The sequence below is a fragment of the Fopius arisanus genome, unplaced genomic scaffold (genome assembly GCF_000806365.1).
Source record: "Fopius arisanus strain USDA-PBARC FA_bdor unplaced genomic scaffold, ASM80636v1 scaffold00070, whole genome shotgun sequence".
Lineage (NCBI taxonomy): Eukaryota > Metazoa > Arthropoda > Insecta > Hymenoptera > Braconidae > Fopius > Fopius arisanus.
The window spans coordinates 203,538-225,497 of record NW_011887809.1 but is presented as its reverse complement, the minus strand read 5'-3'; the positions used below and the strand labels follow the sequence as shown (position 1 = coordinate 225,497).

The window sequence follows — 21,960 nt, the reverse complement described above, 5'->3', positions numbered from 1 at the left end:
ACCCAGAAGTCGGGGAAATATTTGGGTAATGATTTCTAGGAATTTTTTGTTTGGGGAAAATTCAGGGGAATTTTAGGGGGATTTAGGTAATTAATTAATTTATTAATTAATTATGGTATTGGAGCTCGTTAATTGGATTGTTTCTATTTGGTAGAAGGGTGACCGCTTTAAATTTTATTTAATAATATTATTATAAATATAGTATTGAAGCAAATATCAGGATGTGGATATATTTTATCGCGGAAAATGGTACGAGTCGAGATATTATGGTTTAGTATATTATTTTTATAAATATGACGAATTAAAGGATTATGACGTAAATTGTTTACTGCACAGAAATCGATAGGGAGCGAGTAAAAGTTCGGAAGTAATTTCTCCCTGCGAAAAATCGCGATCTGAGTGAAACTGAAAGTTTTTTTTTTATAATTTTTCCCTCCCATCGGAATTTGCTGTCCGGAAAATTAAGCAATTCCTATGGTATTTTGCAGCACAAGAGATGTACAATTATCGAACGGAAAACATTTTTACGATAGGTCGAGTTTTTATTATTTTCTGATTGGTAATATTGGAAGTGAAGAGAATGGAAGCTGATGGTGGTGTGAGTAATCGCAGAGCGCGTCATCATCTCTATTGCTATGATCACTACAATTTTCTCGAGTGAAAAATTTCAATTGAATATTTCTGGTGAGATAATCCAATAAACGTAAATTGGCGAGTGCCCGGAGTAGAATTATTCCTGAATTTTTCCTAAACGAACCCAGCGAAAAATCCCATACGAAATTAAAATTTTCTTCGCCCAGACAAAAATGGAAATTTCAAATCAATGAAAAAAAATGAAACAATGAATTTTCCAATAAAATCTGTACAGTTTTCTCCGCGAATTTCCAAAGTAATTGATCCCTGAAAAACCAGTCGTTCTGCGGTCGACCAATCGTTATCGAATAGTCGCACTCGCGATTAGCAGTTGAGAGAAGAAAACAAAAACGTAGAATCAGCTCACGAAATGCCGAGATAAAAAAAAATGGAGTTTGGTCTACTTGTTTTCCGTAAACAACGCGCGAGATGGTGCATTGAACGGTGAAATGTGCACCTGGAGACCACCGGAATAACCCGGGATATTTCCGGAATGGGAAAGTACCGGTACAGCCTCCAGAGAGTGTCAGCATTGCAATAAGCACATCGTAGTGTCTATGTAATTGGTCGTTATCGCATTGCCGACGTGCGCAGATAACACCGGCGACTAGCGCCGGCTTTTTTCCCCGCGTGTTTATATTACACATGCCCCTTATCACAGGAATATTTCAGGAATATTTTCATTGATAATTCACTGGAAGAAAAGTCTATATCACAACGTAATTGTCAAACTTGAAATCCCCCATTTTCCCACGAAAAGACTAATTCAATTTGAAAGAACTAATTAATTTTATTTCAATTAAACTAAATATTACGTAGATTTTTTTAATCATTATTATATTTATCATTATCATTATGTTCAACCGAGGGAGATTCGGCGGTGATTGTCAAAAATTTTCTCGAAAAATGGAAAATAATGGGAAAATGGAAAAACCGTGTCCCTTTTTTTTTATTTGTATTTTCCCGCGGTGAGAAATTAACGCACGGATTTCTGACACTCGAGTGTCATTCATCATGGCATTTTATTTCTCATGTTTTTCTCTATCGGATTTTGAAATCGTCATTAAGGGCTCGAGCTAAGGGGAGTTTCAGTGGGATTTACCATTTATTTTAAAACGACACGCAAGCACACGTGTTCCGTGACGCTTGTCATTCCCACATTGTCTTTATTATTTTCGTTTCAATTCTTCCATTCTCACCACGAACAATTGATTTTCACTCAGATGATTTATGAGCGTGAAGACAACCGCCGTCAAAATCACGTGTGATTGGAGTAAAATATCTGGCACTGGCTCGAGATTTCGGGCAATTTAATGAATCGGGGAATTTCAATTATATTCTAATTGCATTCTTCGGGTCAATCACTCCTAGAGCAGCTGCTCATCACCCCTTTATCACCCCGCTTTCAAAGTTTGAGGATTTCACTTGAATAAAACGTACCCCCCTGTTTAGCCTTATCACCGAAAAGATTTCCTTTTTAATTTGGCATGACTGCCAAAAACCCAGAAACTCCATCCCTTCTCCACAATTTCACGATATAATCCTCGTGGAGCCAAGAATAAAGATAACTAAGAACTAACCCATAATAGAACCAGAAGAATAATCCATATACAGGAAGAGAATGGGGTTGAAACGTGCCAAAAGGCGTAAACGACCGGGAATATTTCTCAGTACAGAATTTACTTTCGTTAAATACCCGGTCGTCTACAAAAAAAAATGGAGGATCTGTCGCCGGGAATTGTTCAGAAAAAGACATCCAAATATTTCCCTAGAAATTTACGATGAAATTTTCAAAAATGATTATCTGATTTTGAATTCTAAAACAACAGGGCAAGAGTCATCATTAAATTCCTGTTGAAAAAAAATCATATAATATACCATTTTAATAAAATAATGATTTTTTCAGAATAAAAAAAAAATATTGTATTTATCAATTGAATTTAATTGAAGAAAAAATCATAAATTATGGGTAATTTTTTTAGATAAAAATAAATCAATTACCCATAACTAAATATAAATTCTGTATAGATAAATATATGATTGGAAAAATAAATTTTTTCTCTGAGTGAATTGAAAATATTGGAATGCCCCATCAATTCACCCGATTATTAACAATTAATTGTGCGAAATTTATTCACTCAGCGATATAAAATAATTGCGTGGAATTATAGCGTGTCGGAATATATAAGATTTGCAAGATTTGTGTCTCACCGTTATTTTTTTTTTCTCGTGTAAGCCCTCGCGGCGAGAGGAGTCGTTAGACTCTTACCTTAACACATGCGTAATCATTCGAAGGCTGTGAGGCCAGACTGTCATGAGGATTACAACAAGGTTTTTTTTTATCTCTCTCTGTCATACCGTACGTTAGAGGTGGTACTGAAAGGGGGGGCGGGTAAGGACATCGATAAAAGGACCGAACGTTCATACCAATGTTTCGCAACTTGAACTAAGGCCGAGAGTGAAAAAAATGCCTCAACGACAAAAAGAGGATTACAAAAAAATATGGACCATTGACCACTTGCCCTCGAGCTTTTTTCCGACGTGAAAGTCCTCTTTAAAAAAAAAACAGTTTAATTAACTAATTAATGGATTTATCGCGGATTTTCGCGGATTTTCGCGGATTTTCGCGGATTTTCGCGGTTTTTCTTGGAGGGGAAATTCCCCGCGGCGGGAGATTGAGACAATTCTTGATTATTTTTTTTTATTAAACGACTGATGGGGTGACTGATTGTAAACGAGACAAACGTGAGGAATTGCAATCGTGAAATAATGAAAGCCAAAAAATCGGGATAATGATGAAGAGTTTCCTCTGACGCCTCTGACCAAGATACTCATCAACTCGTGGCGAGAAAGTCTTTTGCGCTGAGATTTTTCCGGAATAAAAATAGAACCCGAGGTTTTAATAACCCACCCGTAGGTTCCTCCGCAATCCGAGAAAGCACAGCATCAAAATAACTGAATGCATCCTGCCTCGGTATTACTATCTCCGAATTAAACAAAATGGACATGTCAAAGAAATACTTTCCAGTACTAATTTTACATTTATCATAGAAATTCTTGGCATTTTGATCATCAATTAAACGCTCTAATTACACTTGAATTGAATAAAATGTTAACAATGAAATTTCCACGATTAAATTATTACTTTTCGTCCTTCTATATAATAATAATAAAAATTGAATAACAAATAAATTATAGACAGAAAAAATACTCGGGATAGAATAGACTTCTGCTAATCCTGGACTAATCTCTTTCCCTTTCCCGAAGGAAATTCTGCTACCACCCGCAATAAATCCAGACATTTCAATTTATAAAATTGAAACCTGGAAAGCTGTGGAAAATGAAAAAGCTGTCTTTTACGGTGGAAATGGGGGAAAATTCAAAACCCTCGAACTCGCATCTAAATAAGTCGAGATTTAATCCACGTAAAACTTTTTTTCCCCACCAACTTTCTAGAAAGCCCTGATGTTCTCGATAAAAACTCCTCACACGTGTTACCTCCCGTGAAATCACCATTTTTTTTCCTGGAGCTATAGAGGCCCCAACAAAAAATTTGGCAATCGGCTAGTTCACCGACCGATTGTCCTTCATACGAGTTTCGAAACTCCCGATGGCAAATTTCACGAGTAAATTGCCTATCCCAAGTACTTCAGTTACGACCAGCCAAACTAGTTTTACTTCTCATAATCGATGAATAAATCATAAATATTTGATGGGTTCTAGACTCTTGATCTTCAATCGGTGATTTATTACTTTCGAAAAGTCAATGAGATGATTTCAAATGATTTTACATAATTAAATTCTTCAACTTGCAGACTTTTTATTTCCCAACAACCGTGTTATTTTATTTATTTATCCAATGATTTATTTACCACTGCCGAAAAATCGATGGAATCCGTCACTTAAATTTTTTTATTTCACATTTATCCCGATAACAATTAATTGAATTTTATTATAATTTTGCTCGAGTCCAGTGAGATTAATTTCACATTCACAAAATTCCTGAAAATAGACGGACTCTTACAAAAAGGTTAATAAACAATTAATTGCGGGAGTCGTTCTGTAAATATTGGAGTGAAAGCCGACCGAGGCATTAAGAAATGATTGATGCAAATGGCAGTGGTGATGGCACGGCTAGCAACAAAAATAATCTCTCTAAAAATATAAAATACAAAATAAACGAGGGACAGTTGAAGTAAATTGAGGCATTTTGAAAAATTGAAAGGAGCGTCTAAGTGGAGTTCCATCTGGAGTGATTAAAAGACTGTTTTATTGTATTTACCCTCTTACTCTCTTATCTCTGACAGAAAATCCTCGTTTCTCAAACTGAAAGCACTGAATTGTTCAAGTCTCAATCTCGTCACTCATCCCTCGTTTCACAACTTTCCCTCGTCAATTGATACAATGTCTATTGACTATAAAAATAAAACTGAGAAACTGGGGAAGCGGCTGTAGTGTAATTCCGGAATAATCGTTTATTTTAGCTCTGATTTTTTTCTCTTTTTTACTTTATACTATTTTCTGTGGGTTGTGTTGCTAATCGCCCGCAGGGGTATCGATCATCGGTTGTTATCGCAATGGCGAATCGGTGAAATTTTTTTTTAGAAAGCCACCCGCGTCTTTTTGGAGGACAAGGTGAAAAAATTGCGAAGTTCAGGCGCGAAATCACGCGACGTTTTAGTGATAAAATGGTTTTATTTTTAGAGAGTCGTTTTGGGGATTTATCATTTTTTTAGTGACAATTAACTCGATTGTTGCAGATTATTAAAATTCTTATAGGAAAATAGGAAAAAATTTAGGAATTTCTCTTATTTTCGATTTAATTCTCAGAGGATTGAATTACAATTTCGATTGGGAGACGAACCTTCGATTGTATGATACTATGAATTGAATCAATATGCGATCCTCGTCGATTCCTGAATCTCCATTGCGACACTCGATTATCATTCAGGGAGAGGCTCTCGCTTTTGTTTACCGGTTTATGCCTTACAAATGATCGAACTCTTGAAAATCTGAGGATGTGGAGGGGCGAGGAAATTTTCCAAGTTATTTATCAACAATTTGTTCACCTTGTTTCAAAGTTAATGCGACTTACGGGCTGCTTCGGTGGATGTTGAGCAGCCGAAGGGAGTGAGTCACCAGAAACTTGTGACTCCCACGAAAAAAAAAGAGGATTCAAAACACTTCGCGCATTTACAAATTATCGGGTAGATATCGAATTTATATATAGTTTTATCCGATTAAACTGCTCCCGGAATTTCGATTCTTATCATTAAGGAATTTATTTCTAATACTTTTAGTACTCGCGGTTTCAATTTTTGACTCAATTTTTCGGACAATGAGTTTTTCATCTTTTTATCGTGAAAATTAATCGAATAAATTAATTTAAATTATAATTCAAAAATTTAAATTTTATTTAAATCAATTATATTTATTTAAATAAAAGTCAACCAGCCGTGAGGAATTCCTCGACTATCAAAAAGGGAAAGTTCTTGGTAATTTTAAATCTTCACGATTTCATGGAGAATTTTCAAAGAATTGTGGATTATCCCGATTTTTCTGCAGAACGAGTCATTCAAAAAATCGAGTAATTCCTCATCAAAAAATTTCGTGTGAAGGAAATTTTGAGAAATTTCCAAACATTTAAATTGTCGAAGGAAATAAATATTTTCTCCAAGTGCAGCCGGTGTTTTTGCTGAATTTACCGGTGTCCGAAGTGACGCGATGGGATGTGGGTCAGCCGTGCGGCGTTCGCGCAACCCGGCATTTTCATTTATACCCGGCGTTGACACCCGAAGAACCAACGGAAACACCCGAATGACCAGTCACATTGCGCATCTGGGTCAGCTGAGTGTAAGCGCATGCGCACTAACACATCTCGGTCGTTCACCGGTTCGACGTGTTACTAACCTTCCGGGGATCGTGTGTATAAAACCGCCAACGAGACGAGAAACACTTCTCCATCGTGAGAGGTCTCCTCTATTGACCAGTGCACCGCAATGAAATGTCACCATTTTTTTTCTTCATCACCCCACCCGCGATGCCATCATCTCGAGCCTATTTCACCTATTTTTTAACCTCAAAAAATGAATGGAGATGGCACCCCCATACCGGAAGTGATGAAAACCTTTTGCCGTTCGCCGATGAAAAGTTTTAGGGGAAATCCCCGTTTGTTGGCCAAGAATAGACGAGATTACATGGTACAGACGTTTTTTTTTAATTTCCTTTCGCAAAAAAAATTGGGGGGGGAGTAATTATCGCGGGGGAAAAAGAGGGGGGCATTTGATTTACGAGCGAATCCCCATCGATTCGAATAAAGATATCTGGAGTATCTCAAGTTCCGGTGGTTAAATTGCGTGACTAATGATTCCGCAAAAACAGGTGGAAATTTATGAGGAGAAGATCGATTGATTGGAGAATTTTTTTTTTAACGCTCAAGATCGATTGATCTTCAAGGTCATAGTGCGCGATTCGATGAAATATTTATCGGGGAATTGGGACGCAATGAGAGTGATTGGGAGTGGTACATGTTTATTCGCGTAACGCGGCACGAATTACTCGGAGGTGGTGTTTAACCCCCAGCTGGTGTCACTGAAATGCCGAGGAGACGATCTTGGATCTTGGCCGGATGATCGGTTTATAAGTACTCCTTGGAGATGAGATGTCGCAAATGTATTACGACATCTGGTCGCGCGATTTCGATAACTTCTTTTACTACTCCATTTGAAGAATTAATTCTCGTAAATTTTCATCAACTTTTCATCAGCAAAAAATCCAATTCGAATTTCCCAATTCATTCATTTAATAATTAAAAAAAATATAGACTTGCTATATTTATGTTATAATTATTTATTATTATTATAAATTTTCTAGGTAGTGGATTGAGAATGGGATTATTTGACTGTCTCATTAAAAAATTCCTGCCAACAGCCGAAGACGTGATAATAAATAATGAAAATCGCTGAAATTCATTTGCACTCGATCAGAAGTTTATGATGAGTAATCGGTGGGGGAAGCGGTGAGGAATTTTTCCCCCGGAATTTTCATTTTCTCCATTCTGGAATTGTCGATTTGGTGCCTAGTCGGGTATTATACGGTTTTATTTTCCCCTCCTCCCGATCCGGGACAAATGTTGGCGCGATGAGAACGCCGACAATCTCGTTATCGATTGACTTTACCTACTTGGATCGAAGACTCACCTCAAGGCATGACCCACATTTCAATCTTTCGCGATTTAACATTAAACTCTTTGTTGATGTTGACAAAACACTCAAAAAAATATCGAAATTGTTTAAACCCAATTGCCCATCAAATTTTTCGCGGCAGCGAAATTTGAAAAAATAAATTTTTCATGAAAATGAAAATTTCCATAACCACAGTAATTACAATAAAAATAATTAAACTATTTCATTAATTCTCAGATTATTTGAACATCTTGATATTTGATTGAATAACTCATAAACATAACATATGGCTTAATTAACAAAACAAAAAAGAGAGAAATGAATTTAAAATGAATAAATTAATCCATGATGATGAAAAATAAAATTCATGAAAAACTAGACGATAATGCGAGTCCCTTTTTAATTAATTGAACAAACCCATAATTAATTCAGGATTTTTTAATACTCAATGTTTATTCCCCGGTGAAGTAGCCATTTTATTCCTCTCGTTTTCAATTAAAATTCGAATTAATGACTTATTTGAATCACGATATAGTAATTAACAGCTGATTGTGATTTAATACGGTTTTATGTGTCGGCTTTTAATTGGATTTTCAATGAAATCAGACGGGCAACTGTTCAATAAATTGATTGATGCAGAATTAATGAAACAAAATTGCTCATGTCATTGAAATAAATCATCTCTCCGTGTGGATTCTCCATGGAGGCGTAAAACCGCTACTTCCGGCTCGTTACTTTGCTCTTGTTACTTTCATTTTTGAGTCATAACGAAGCAACGAACGAAAAAAAAAAACAATGAATTATTTTAATCACGACGATGATATTCATTGTTTCGAATTAACATATGACTCAACCGTTTCGGAATATAATCGTCATCGGCTTTCCCCTCGTCATTCCTCCAGCTTTCTCCGTTTATTCAATCTTTCGTTCACCAGAAAAACAATTACGTGACGGATTCGAATATCGCTGCCGAGAAATTTCGAATTTCAATGGGTTACAATATTCCACACAGTCAATTTAAATTCAATTTTTTTTTCCCCACCATCTGTATATGATTTTTTATCAGATTCGTCGATCAGTCAGTCCTTTTAATTCTCAAGTAATTACGCATTTGGTTTTTATTTCCAGTCCAAAAGTAGGAGAAAAAATGGATTCGATGACACAACCCTTTTTAATTATTCCAAATAAATAATATAAAAAATAATTTTCAAAATAAATCGATGACACAACCCTTTTCAATTATTCCAAAGAGAATGATTATAAAAATGAAATAGATAAAAAAACAGGTGGATATAAATTCCAGCCCCTGGAGTTCGCCCCTGATTTATCGAAACTATTAAGTCCAATGTCAAATCACCGGTCTACGACTTTTCCCGCTCAATCGCACATTCAGAACTCCCGTTCACTACTTTCAATTGGTGATCGATACGCACGCGCCTCCCATCCACCGCAATTTTATTATTACACCAAAGGTACGCATGCCGGTATATGAACTCAATCCACAGCCACTGCACAATTATTTATTTTGTCGTGGTATTTATAGAGCATTACGCGTACATACGTAAGACAGGTTGGCAACCTCGGTTGTATTGCGAGTTGAATTATGCAATCGTGAAAAATCGTTGGAAGAAATGAGTTGTCTTAAATCGCAAGGCCATTTAATCTCCGAAAAGAATGAATTAATTTTTGAAGAGTCTCATGGGGGGATCTATCCCCTGCATAAATTAATCTAAATAAATCTGCCATTGCGCTAAATTCCCCGTGAAATTGTCTGACTCCAGGCGTCTGTATCTACTCACGCGAATTATTATCGACTCTGTCGGTAAAATTATTTCCTAATGCCGGTAAGTCCTCTCTTCTTTATCGAATTAGCCACCCCCCTCTCACCCCCCGCGACGGGTTATTACGCAATAATTTTTTGCATCTCGAGTAATTGTTATCTCGGTTTAAAAATAAAGTTTCCGTTCATTCAACTTTAGCTCGACTTTATTAAGCCATTTGACCTGCCATTTTGTCGCTAATTCTGATCTACAATTTTTTTTGTCCTGTGGGATTACATAAAAGATGTCGATTTTTTAGGAATGGCTTTTGGACGCCAGACATTCTACGGCTAAATCACTAATTACTCGGGTAATTGCGTAATTGATAGGAGAAAAGTCAAGTGATTACGGTGCGAGGTGATCTCGATTTATTTGCTTATTACGCAATTATCTCGGAACTTGGTAATTTCGAGAGAAAATATGAGGTGTTAGTTATCGGAAAAGAGATTTTTTTACGGAATATGAAATCCTGAGATCATTTTCAGGATTTCTTCAATTTAATTATTTTTTTTGGTGAAACAAGTGATGTTTTTTTATTTCGAGCGGACACTCACGTGCCCTTAATTAAACCGGAATTTAATTAACATTAAAAAATATATTATTCAAAATATTAAATCTACCTCCAGTATATATTTCACCCCCTGTCCCTAAATAAAAAAAAAACCCCAAAAATTCAGAACTACCCACATTTCCTCCCCATTTTCCACCCGATGATTACCTCTCCCTCGCCCCCCAAAGTTCCCCCGAAAAATCAGCTGACCCCTTTCCCCCTCCCCCACCGGAAAACCCCGCGTGTTAAATCGGCGTGTGCCGTTCCCCCTCGGCCATTCCCGTTTAGTATCACTCCACGACACACGAGGCGCGGGAGGTAATGGAGAATAAAGAGAGACTGAAAGAGAAATAAAAAAAAAAAAAACCCTGCCATCCAGAAAGAGCCTGTCGAAGAAAAGGGGGATGGTGAGGGTGGAAGGGGGCGCACGGGAAAGCTACCGGGGGAGGGTGAAAAAGGGGTGGGTAAACAGTCGAGGGGAAAGGGTGCGACGGGAGAAAGAGATAAAAGGAGATAAAAAAAGAAAAGAGAGAGAGACATGGAATAACCCATGGTGATGGCACGAGGGGGTGGGAGGGGTTGAGGTGGCTGGAGGTAGGGGAAAACGGGGGGAAAGAGCAGGAGAAAGGGGAAAACGGGCGAGGGGGTGGCGGGGAATTGGTGGAATGAGGGGGAAAACAGGGAAGAGGGGGGGAAGAAAGGGGGGATGAGAAGGGGGAGGGGATAGAGAGTAGAGGCACTCGGCCATCATCGGCGTTGGAGCCACAGTTCAGTGACCCGCCGCAGCTTCGTCGGTGTTTGCCTGATGGTGGGGGTTCCCCTGACATATTGTGAGATGCCAACCTCTCGCACTGCCGGTACCCAAAAAACACATCACTTTTGTATCTCGTTTAACAGTTACTCCGGGAACAAAATAAATTGAAGAAAAAAAAAATGTCACGTGCTGGAAAATTATACCCATTCAATAAACAAAATCATTGAGGTGTGATTTTAGTGGTGTTGAGGAAAAAAAAATTGTTAAAATGATTTTGGTCGGTGTTAATGCAAGGCGGAAGTTGTCGGTTGGAAATCCTAATTCGGGGGTCCGGATTTATGAGTTCCAGGGAAACTCTGATAAGTGAAACAACGCAGAAAAATACAAGTGCGCGTTACACGATTTTGGGTCGTTTATTTTTTTTTTTCATGTTGAGTTTTTTGGCCAGCGTGATTTTAGTTATTGAAGGCTGTGGGAAAACGTGGGATTGGGAATTATGGTGTGACTTGTGGAGAGTTTATGGGATAAATTGTTAAAATTGTTTTATGGAATTTATCGAGGTAAATCGAATGCGGAAGTTGTTGGGCGGTTTGTAATTATTCAGCGGTTGCGAGAGTTCCAGAGGAAATTTCAAAAGTGAAAGAACGAGGAGAGATTTTTAAAATTCAGTAAACAGAGCCTGGAGTTGATGATTCAACAGTGGAGTAATGGAATATAATTGAAATTAATCGAATGCGGAAGCTACGGGGCGGACCATAAATTGTGGAGAAAATTTTGAGAAAAATTACCGAAAAATCCAAGTGCAATTATTTCCCAATTCCTTTTTCGTCACCTTTCGCTATTATCAATCTCTGTACATTATCATTGCTCCATTCCACTGTATTCTACCCACAACAGACAGTTCTTGTGTTGGTAACGAGGAACTCTTCCCCCGTTTCTCATTACACGCTCGAGTGTCCGATGTGCGTTCCCGAGGGCAAAACTAAAAATCTCCAAAGTCCTCAGAGATAAAGTGCATGAGGAACTAATCCCCGGGTCTCACTCCCGGAGGAGACGTAAAAAAAAAAATTTCCATCCAAAAAAACAAAGTGTCGGAGTGCGTGTGCGGGAGTTGGAAAGTACATTTCTCCTCTGCCCGGGCCCGAGAATATTTTTCAACTCATTCCGAGATGTATATTCGAAAGAGATTCGGTGAAAGCACCCGGACCCCCAAAATCCCCGACATTCTCGATGAAATATTATCAGTGCGAGTGAAATAAACACATGGAGAATATTTTTACACCCCGAATTATGAGAACTAATCATACGTGAGAACCAGGAGAATAGACGTGGGTGTTAATCGTAATAATGAACGCATTAATTGCGATTACGACAAGTTTATCAGAAAAGAACGGGAATTATCACTCCCCGGGCGGAGAAAGTGATTCTGTGATAATTTGAAATCAGTGACTCTTGGAAATGACGTGTCACGAGAGTTCAGTGTTTTTTTAATTTTTTATTTAAATTCATTTCTAGGGTATCGATTGGCTAATGTTGGAATTGAGTGCAGAGTAATTGGGCTTTTATCAAAATTAATCGGGATGCGGGGGAATTGTCTTGTGGAATCAATGGAAATTGGAGAAATTGATGGAATTGGTGGAATCGGGGGAATTGGGGGGTTTAGGGGGATTAGGGGGGTGTGAATGGATTCGTTGACATTTCTCTTGAGATTGGGGAATTTTTATTACGTAAGGAGATAGGGAATCAGGTGGGTCGTTATTATAGTGATAAATTATTAAAGGGGTTAAAAAAATGGTTGACACGCGCTTGAATATTTGGGAGGGACTCTGCAGCTGCAGGCGTACAGCAATGCGATACATGATAACACTGGGCTGTTTCAAGCTGGTGAGAGAAGATTGCTGTGTGGTTGGGTGACTGTACTCTGGGTTCATCGTTCTCAGTTATGTAATGTTTGAGTATATGGTGCAAGAGGGACTGAGCACCGGCGCTAGAGCTCCCGAATCAGGGGGATACGTTATTTATTAGGGGGGGAATTATAAAAAAAAAAATTTCTACTCCATGGGGCTAAATCCTAGGGGAATACTGTCGCCTTTTATCTAGTCACACGTTCGAAAATTTTTCTTTTTGCATTTTCAATCTTGAAAATTGTTTAGATGGAATTTCAAATAATTTTTGTCATTAAGTTTTTGGCAATTTGTGGGAGGGAATTCGTTATTTTAGGAACTCTCTATTTTAATTCGTTTGGGAAATTGATGAACTTCGGGACTTGAGTGGTTGCGAAATTATCAAGGGGGTTAGATTTTTTGGGAATCAATTGACATCTGGATTTAAATGGGATTCGACCAATCAGACAAAAGTCTCTAATTTCCATTGACTTCATTCTCCCATCGTGAATTCCCAAGGAGGAAGTTCCTCGAGAATTCACAGTTCCACCGGAATTACAATTTTCCCCGAAAAATAAATTCCAACTTCAACACAGAATTTGGGGAATACACGTATTCGCTTCTGGTGTTTAATTTCTCCTCCGCAGATCACATTATCAATTTAAAATTCTACCGACATGAGCGAAAGGAAAAATTCTGGCTAGTATTATTCTCGAGGGATTATCGACAATTGCCGATCACTCGATGGTATTTTAATGTTTAAAAGTGGACGAATGTCACGTGACATTGCGCAGTGTAAATGGAGGGAAATTATACGGGATTTAATCGACCGAGTGGGAGTGCAGACAGCACGAGCCCAAATCCCAACGACGGAATAAATGGAAGGCGTTATGATCAACCAGACAGCACTCCAGGACAATCATCAAGAAGTCCAGTTAATTCTATACGAGGTAGTTCTCTAAAAGCTACACCCTCCGCCATTTCTTCTACCGCGAAACAAGTGGATTTTTTTTCTATGAAAATCACGATTCAAGTCGCAATGAATTGGCCATCCCAAAATTCCCCAAAATTCATTATCAACAATTCCCAATAATATTCAATTGAATTGGTAATTAATCGGAATCTTCAATCAGAATTCATTATAAAAAAAATTTTTTTTTGTTGGAGAACCACGAGCTAAAAATCCTGACACTTCGGCCTTGAATCGACAGTTTTATAGATATAAATCGATAATTAAGAAAAACTGTAATTCTTATCGTCTTCACTTTAATTTGTCGTTGTTGAGAGTTTAAAACACTTTTTGCGGGAAATTTTGAGATTATTCTCGAACGGTTTATCAGTATCCAATGGAAAAAGTACCACGAGAAGTGTGTAGAAGTGTCAGATCTAGACGATTAATTACAGCCTGAAGTGGCGATGAAAAACCAACCAGAGATACACATGCATTACCAGACATATGGACGTACGAATAACGCGAGACTGTTGTGTAATCGATACATATGCTGTGTCGTTCGTTTCGTTTTAATCGCGGTGTTCCATCTGACAGTGGTGATAAGAGTTTCGGGGGAGATAATGGCAGAATTGGTTTTCATAATTAACCGTCAGTTCTCATGACGTATAATATTATCCCCATTACACGAAATTAAAGTGACACTAAAAAAAAATCCAGAATTAATTAATTTTAAGGATTTGACACTGAATTTATATTTTTTAATTCAATCCCTGAATTTCAATTATTCGTCTTCATCATTCATTACCATTTTGGAGAATACTAATTATGATAATTTAAATAACCTAATTAAATTTCGTGAATTATTCATAATCTGATAATTGTCAGAAGTTGAGGGTGAATTGTCATTTTATCGTGTGGTATAGTGATTTCTAAAAATCGTGAGATAAATTGTTTTATGTCATTAAAATCAATTGAATTATTCTGATTACAGCCCAGATAGAGATAATCCCGTGCAAGGTTTGCGGCGACAAAAGCAGTGGTGTGCATTACGGTGTAATCACCTGCGAGGGTTGCAAGGGTTTCTTCAGGAGATCCCAGTCGTCAGTTGTCAACTACCAGTGTCCAAGGAACAAAAACTGCGTGGTAGATCGTGTAAACAGAAACCGGTGTCAATACTGCCGGCTACAAAAGTGCCTACGTCTGGGCATGTCCAGAGATGGTGAGTATTAGCCCAAGAAATTATTTAGTGTACCCTACTAATTAAATTCAGTCTGTCATGTTGTCAAATTCGTCCGTCATTTTATTATTATTTATTATAAACAAAAATTCACGAGTCGCGGGGTGTACGACCCCTTATCACTTATTCTCGACACTCGTTTCAACGCATTTCTTATCTCATCCACTCCACTCTCCATAAACCCCACGACAATGCAAGCCTCGATACAAGAAAATCTATCGATTGTCCCAAGAAAAAATTGACTGCAATCAATACGAGAAATCCATTTCTCCGCGAAGAGAAATCCTTCCCGCCATTCCTTTTCAAATTTTTACTGTTATTTCTGGAATATCATGTAGGATTTTTTAGAATAGTCACCACGTGGTCATTATCGTGGGGTTTAATTGGCGTTTAGTGATTGAGGAGAGAAAAGGCCCCCCTTTGGAGACACCACTTCCGGGTGCGGCCCTGAGGAACCACAAAATGTTAAATTGCCCTCAACAATGAGAGAAAAAGAAAATAACACGCTTCCGTGACGGGATCTTTTGCTCATTTTTTCATTCACTCACTCTTTCTCTGTGGGAAAGAAGAGTGGAGAATCGTAATCACGAGGGAATCAATTTATAGTCAATTAAATACGCATTAACAGCTGAATTTTCACGTTAAAATTACAGCAATTATCAGAATCATTTGAATTTACTGACATTTTTCAAACTAGATCATTCCTTCACCAATCCAATTTCAATAATTATGGTAATTATTACGTAAAATTATTGAAATTCAAATGAATTATTTATGAAACGTTAAAGTTACAACTTGAGAGGATTTTTTTCTTCAGCGAGAAAGAATTGCGCAATACGAGAAATATAATGTATTGAAAATGGAATGATATTTAATGTTAAACCCGGCTTTCGGAATTATTCCCGATAATTTATCTCCCCTCAAGACCACATCCGGCGAGAAGCCCCGAAAAAAAGGGAATAATCCCGAACAATGAAACGAATAAAGAAAGTCCCTCATCCCTGGATTCCCCTCACCTTTTCAATGTTTCGTCTTTTTCCTGGAGTCACGCCTGTTTCTTGACTTAATGCATTGCGCCGTCATGCAGGCAATGACCTAGCGGTAAAGATTTAGTGGCCGAAAAGTGTACATACGTGTAACGGTGCAACGCGAATAAAAAAAAAAGAAAATAAACACGCGATTGGTCAGGATAACGGTGAAATATCGAACAAAGATGTAAAAATTTCTTCAAACTTAAATCGTCATTGATTGTTGATGATTCCCTTGCCTCATTAACGACTGGATTAATCACTCGTCGAGTAAAACCGATGACGACACGTGTGTCTGGTTGTTTGGTGTCATTAAATCCTCTCCCTGGTACAGAGGGAAAAGGTGAAACGTTGACATTTCCACGTCGACTGGAGACAATGGGCTTTTTCAATGTGTGAGGATGACTCCACATGGGGGATGATCACTCGTGCCACCCATCCTAAATGGCAGCTCAATGGGTGACTGGAATCATATACTGAATATCCGTCCTGAATCCGTCCTGAATCCGTCCCGAGGAGAGACTATTTATCCCAAGGGAAATTAATTCTCCGAGGGTTGCCCCTAGAATTCTCGAATTTCCGCGTTTTATTCTTGGGACTTCATTTTTTCACCTCGTAATTATTGAATTTCGAGATATTTTTAAAAATTCAGAAATTTCCGGACAAATCCGGGGGTATAAAATTGTGATACTATTTTTAATATCTGAAATTTTCGGTGCATTCATCGCCACCGAAATTGGGAGTCATTAACCGCTCCCCAGAGACGAGCTGATCGAAATAACCCCCCAAAATCCCTCAACTTCTTTCAATAATAACTTCACAAACTTCAGAATAAAATCCCACAGCCCTCACAACGTATTTCTCCCGTCAGAGTGCATTCTCTCTTCTTTCTAATCCATTGCTTCATTCTATTTCCGTGAATGAGAGAATAAACACGAGGATTCCAACGAGATGCACCTCTCACCCCGAGAGATCATCTCTTCATAAAAAAATTATTTCCTGCCCTCCGATCATCCCGACACACTCCACATTTTTTGCTCCATCTTCCCCAAAATATTCGCACCGACTAAATCAACAATGGGTTCATTAATCCCAATTAATCCCACTCTCTCCAATTTTTTTTTCAAAATACGTGAAATCCCGAAGATGAATTATGCATTTGCATATATGATTTTCCACACTCGAGTGTTGGAAAAATCTAGCATCAGTAGTTGCCAGGGCGGAGACATCGGAGTAAATGCCAGAGATTAACTGGTGTTGGTGAGCAAGTGATAAAGGGGGTATTTGTATGGGAGATCCTATATATAGACCGAGAAAATGCATCGCTAGGCCGTTTTGCTTCTTCCTGATTGCCTCTCTCTCTCCTCTGATTCTCTCATACACCCGTATTGCCCCACTGTTTGTGTTGTCTCTCTTTGCTCTTTCTCTCCGGTCGATCACCCTTGGCTCCTTGCCTCCCCACCCTCGTATTACTCCATCCTCATTGCACTTGGTGCACGATACCGTTGTCTCTTTTTCCGGCTTCAGCTGGTCTCACGTCATCACGTGGTCTCCCTTTACCACTTGGATTGGGACGACCGCCTGTACCGCTGCCCACAAACTCAATGACGTACTCGTTACCCCCCCTCTAACTTTTATTCATTACCCGTGACGTCATACAATCCGATGCTTCCGCGTTCCCGGGATGCGCATGCGCGTTTATTTCGTCGATCCCAATGTTTTGGTCGGCAAACACTTGTATTGGATATCGCGAATCAAAATATTTCACTGCAACCAGTATTTCAGGGAATATTCCAATTATTATCGGTAATTATGGGAATTATTTCTGATATTCAATTTTTTTTTTAATCCTTCTTTTCATTTGCCGAATTGAATTGGAGGTGAATTTTTATTTCGTCAGTGAAAATTGAGGATTTTTCCGAAAAAATTGTGACAATTGTAATTATTCATTGTTTTGGGGAATTTTTGATTGGCGAAATTATTGTGTGGATTTTAATTATCAGTTGGATTCGGATTTTTTAGTGAAATCTTGGAGACAATGAATATCCAACAACCATTTCTAAATCGAATAATCCCCTTGCAATTATCGTTTCATTAAGTTTTAAAGGGCCTCTGATTGCGAGTGTTTGCTGACACTCGAATATGCTTTTTAACCGCGAGTGCCCACTCGAAGTTGATGTTTCGAGGGCACGCGAATTGTCAATTCCTCTCCAACCTAATCAATAAATTAACGGAAGTGCAGGAGAATCCCTCCCCAAAAAAATCCAGTGCTATTTAAATAAAAATCCCATTAATTCCCCAAGAATTTACATTATCCCTTCTATATTTTCCATTCATTCAAATCTCGATGAAGTGCACCATTTTTTTTCTACTCTACTCCCATTAAAAACCCGTTTCATTTGTTCTTACGGTAAAAAATAAAACAGTAAAAAAAAAATTCTCACACAAGTGCACACCAGCTCACCACGTGTTAGTATCATTGATTTTTCATTTGCCTGGGGTGTATGTCTCACCGTGACGTATCCGAAATTCTGTTTTCATTCCTGACATTTTCCCCACCCGATCGATTTCACCCCCAGTATTTTTCCTCCCCACATTGAGTTCCCCAGAAATAACGGTACCTCGATAAATTGGAAAATAATAGATTTCAAATAACGAAGGGCACTATTGACGCTTGATTATTTTCGTCTCATTAGAGAGCTTTGTTCCCTCATTAATTTCCGTTACCACCCCCCAACCACCCCCTTTGTTTCGACTAATTGCAGCTTCCCATTTCTTAGTTGTTGACCTTTCCCTCATAGACGAGTCCATCTGCCCTTTCGCCTGTTAAAATTATCAAGTGCCGACACTAATTGAGAGGAATCTGTCGCGAGTAATTAATACGCAATTTTGAGTGCTTTGAGGGAAAAATTAATGAAATATTATCCGAGACTGTTTGTTTCATTCGCGGTATTATCTATTTGTTTCAGCCGTTAAATTTGGTCGCATGTCGAAAAAGCAGAGAGAGAAAGTCGAGGACGAAGTGAGATTTCACAGGGCGCAAATGAGAGCGCAATCTGAGACAGCACCAGACAGCAGTGTTTTTGAGCATCAGACACCGAGCAGCTCAGATCAACACCACTCCTACAACGGCGGGTCAGTCTCAAAAAAAATATATCTTGAATTACCAAAATTCTGACACTCGTTTGAGCCACCAGAAGCCTTTTAATAATTCAAAAAAGCCTCTACGACGCGTCAAAATGAAATTTATCCTGACGCTGCGTCAAAAAATTTCGAAAAATGCAATAAGTCCCAATTTTCTTTGCACTCTGTTATTTTTTAACGTAAAAAATATTAAAATATCTCGTTAACAGGCTTTTCTGAGAATTTTTTGTTGCGGGTGATATGAAAAATTATTGAAGCGCGATTCTTTTAATTTTTTATGGTCTGTTTTTTTTTTTTAATTTTAGCTACACGTACAGTGGAAGTGAGTACGCATCGCCGGGTCCAGGTACGGGTGGTTCAGGATATTACAATCATCAGGCAATGACAAGTTACGAGTTGAGTGCGGATTACGTTGACAGTACAACGACATATGATCCTAGGCCAACTCCAGCCCAGGTCGACCCACTCACCCCCGACACCGGGTCAATAGGAGCTGCCGGGGTTTTACCTAACATGGTCACAACAGGTAACCAAAAAACGATAATTGTCTGACTCGCAATCGAAAAAAAAATAACCATTGAATTGACTCCCAACTTTCCGGACAATAAAAAAAAATTGAACGAACGCCATTTGCCCCGATAAAAAATATATGTAATAATTCCATATATTTATTATTTTATAATTCATCTGAATTAACAATTTAATATTAATATTGACAGTCGAATTTCATTGAGACGTCAGTAAAATCTGAAACTTCAGATTTTTTTTTTCGTCTTAAATCGCAATTAGTGTAATTGTCCTAAAAAAATATAGAGTACATGATTTTCCGAGTTTCTCTGGTTTTCAATGAATTTATAACGGGATGAATGGGAATTTTAATCGAGTTCTCTTAGACGTTTTATTGATCGGTTAATATTAAAAAACTGACAATGTCGCATTGATGGTAAATAGGAAAATCACTGACCGCATCGACAACCGGAAGCGGTACGGGTGGTAGTTCAGGTGGTGGTACTAATAATACTAGTAACAATAATGGGGGTAGCAATGGAAGTGGGAGCAATGGTGGTGGTACAGCGAGCGGTGGTTCACTGAGTGGTGGTGGAATTGTTGCTGTTAAACAAGAGACCACAGTTGAACTAGCGAGTCTTGGTCATGGCTCTTACACCATGGTTGATTCAACAACGTTCATCAGTGGCCAACAGCAAAGGCCCGACAATCCACCAGAGGACGACGAAGTCCCCAATCTGCCCAGTATGTCCCATACGAGATGTGAGACTATTGTTTTTTTTTTGTGTCCCCACACTCTATTTTTTTTTTACACAAAGCCGATGGTAATTCGTTAATGCACGTTGCATGTCATCAAATATATCCGCGAAGAGAATTATTCAGTAAAAATTCATTGTTATTTAATTAATTGCCTAGAGCGCACTGTATTCCTCATTTTGTAAAAATTATTTGAGCATTTTTGAATCTTCAGGGGCATTTCCCTATTTTTTTATTTTTTTAATTTGCAGTACCAATTGCACCTGCATTTTTCGATGTAGTTAATAATTTTTCTATTTTTGTGCAGTGATTTTTATTGAATTATCTCACCGCGTATAATTCATCGCCGATGGATAATTTACCATTTTCATCTCATTACAGTGGACAAACTCGAATGATTAATTAGCCTCATAATTATTTTCGCACTGTGTCACAATATCTCTGAAAACTGGGTGCTCTCTTTCTCAATTCTCGTACTCCCTCTCCACTAATTCTTTATGTGGAATAAAAAAAAAAATATATCTGTGAAACGTACACGCATGACTCAATTTGCGGTAGATGCACGACAATTTAATTTTCTCGTACTTTATATTGAACAGTTTACGGTTTATTTTTTCCTCTTCCGGTTATCGTCCGCGGTTTAAGTTCCGTAGATCGATGTGAATAAATAGCGTAAGATGTATTATTTGTGGCATATCAATTGCCAAGTGGTCGCGGCAATAGTGACAATTCACTCTATTGCTGGTTTTACGATGGATATAACTAACAGATGGCCCCTTTTTTTATTATTATTTTTTTTTTAAATAACAGATCCGGCGGATCTCACTGGTATGCTCGTCCAGACACTGGCGGCGGCTCACAAGAAAACATTATTGGTCAGTACGGAGGAGATACAAGAGGCCTTTCGCACGCCTCATGACTTCACCAAGTTGATCTTTTATAAGAATATGGCGCATGAACAGCTTTGGTACGACTGTGCACAGAAATTGACGAATGTCATTCAGGCCATCATCGAATTCGCTAAGATGGTGCCTGGATTTATGAAACTCACGCAGGACGACCAGATTGTTCTACTCAAGGCCGGTAAGTTAATAATTAATTACCTCTTCACTGATTAATTAATTCATCAATTTTCTGATAATTAAAAATTGATAAATTACCAAAATAGTCCTTCAAGCTCGTTGAGGACTATTTTTTGAGTATTTCGTGAGTAATTTAACGTTAATTCAATTGATTGTCAGGTGCCTTCGAAATGGCTGTGCTACGTATGAGCAGGTACCTCGATCTCCAACAGAACTGTGTTCTGTACGGTGACACGATGCTGCCACAGGATGCCTTCTACACAACTGATACAGCTGAAATGAAACTGGTATCGTGTGTCTTTGAATTAGCGAGAAGTATCGCCGAGTTGAAACTCACTGAGAGCGAGCTTGCCCTCTACAGTGCTGTTGTACTCCTTAATCCAGGTGAGCTTTCATTTACAAGACTCATCCCCATTTCAATCAAACTTTG

The 21,960-nt window shown here is 38.2% G+C and overlaps 1 protein-coding gene across 11 annotated transcripts in view; it reads left to right on the top strand.

Annotated features, from left to right (window-relative positions):
* Positions 1 to 21,960, top strand: part of Hr3 (Hormone receptor 3) — a 75,244-nt gene that overhangs the window by 46,267 nt on the left and 7,017 nt on the right. For 4 of the 11 annotated variants that reach the window (XM_011309759.1, XM_011309748.1, XM_011309761.1 and 1 more), the window contains 6 exons: positions 14,768 to 14,995; positions 19,011 to 19,176; positions 19,491 to 19,711; positions 20,137 to 20,454; positions 21,259 to 21,531; positions 21,690 to 21,914. In XM_011309759.1, the coding sequence (XP_011308061.1) occupies positions 14,768 to 14,995; positions 19,011 to 19,176; positions 19,491 to 19,711; positions 20,137 to 20,454; positions 21,259 to 21,531; positions 21,690 to 21,914 (1,431 nt within the window). Of the gene's footprint in view, positions 1 to 10,974; positions 12,492 to 13,420; positions 13,775 to 14,767; positions 14,996 to 19,010; positions 19,177 to 19,490; positions 19,712 to 20,136; positions 20,455 to 21,258; positions 21,532 to 21,689; positions 21,915 to 21,960 lie in introns of those variants that run through there. The other 7 variants (XM_011309753.1, XM_011309752.1, XM_011309751.1 and 4 more) reach the window with 7 other exon arrangements.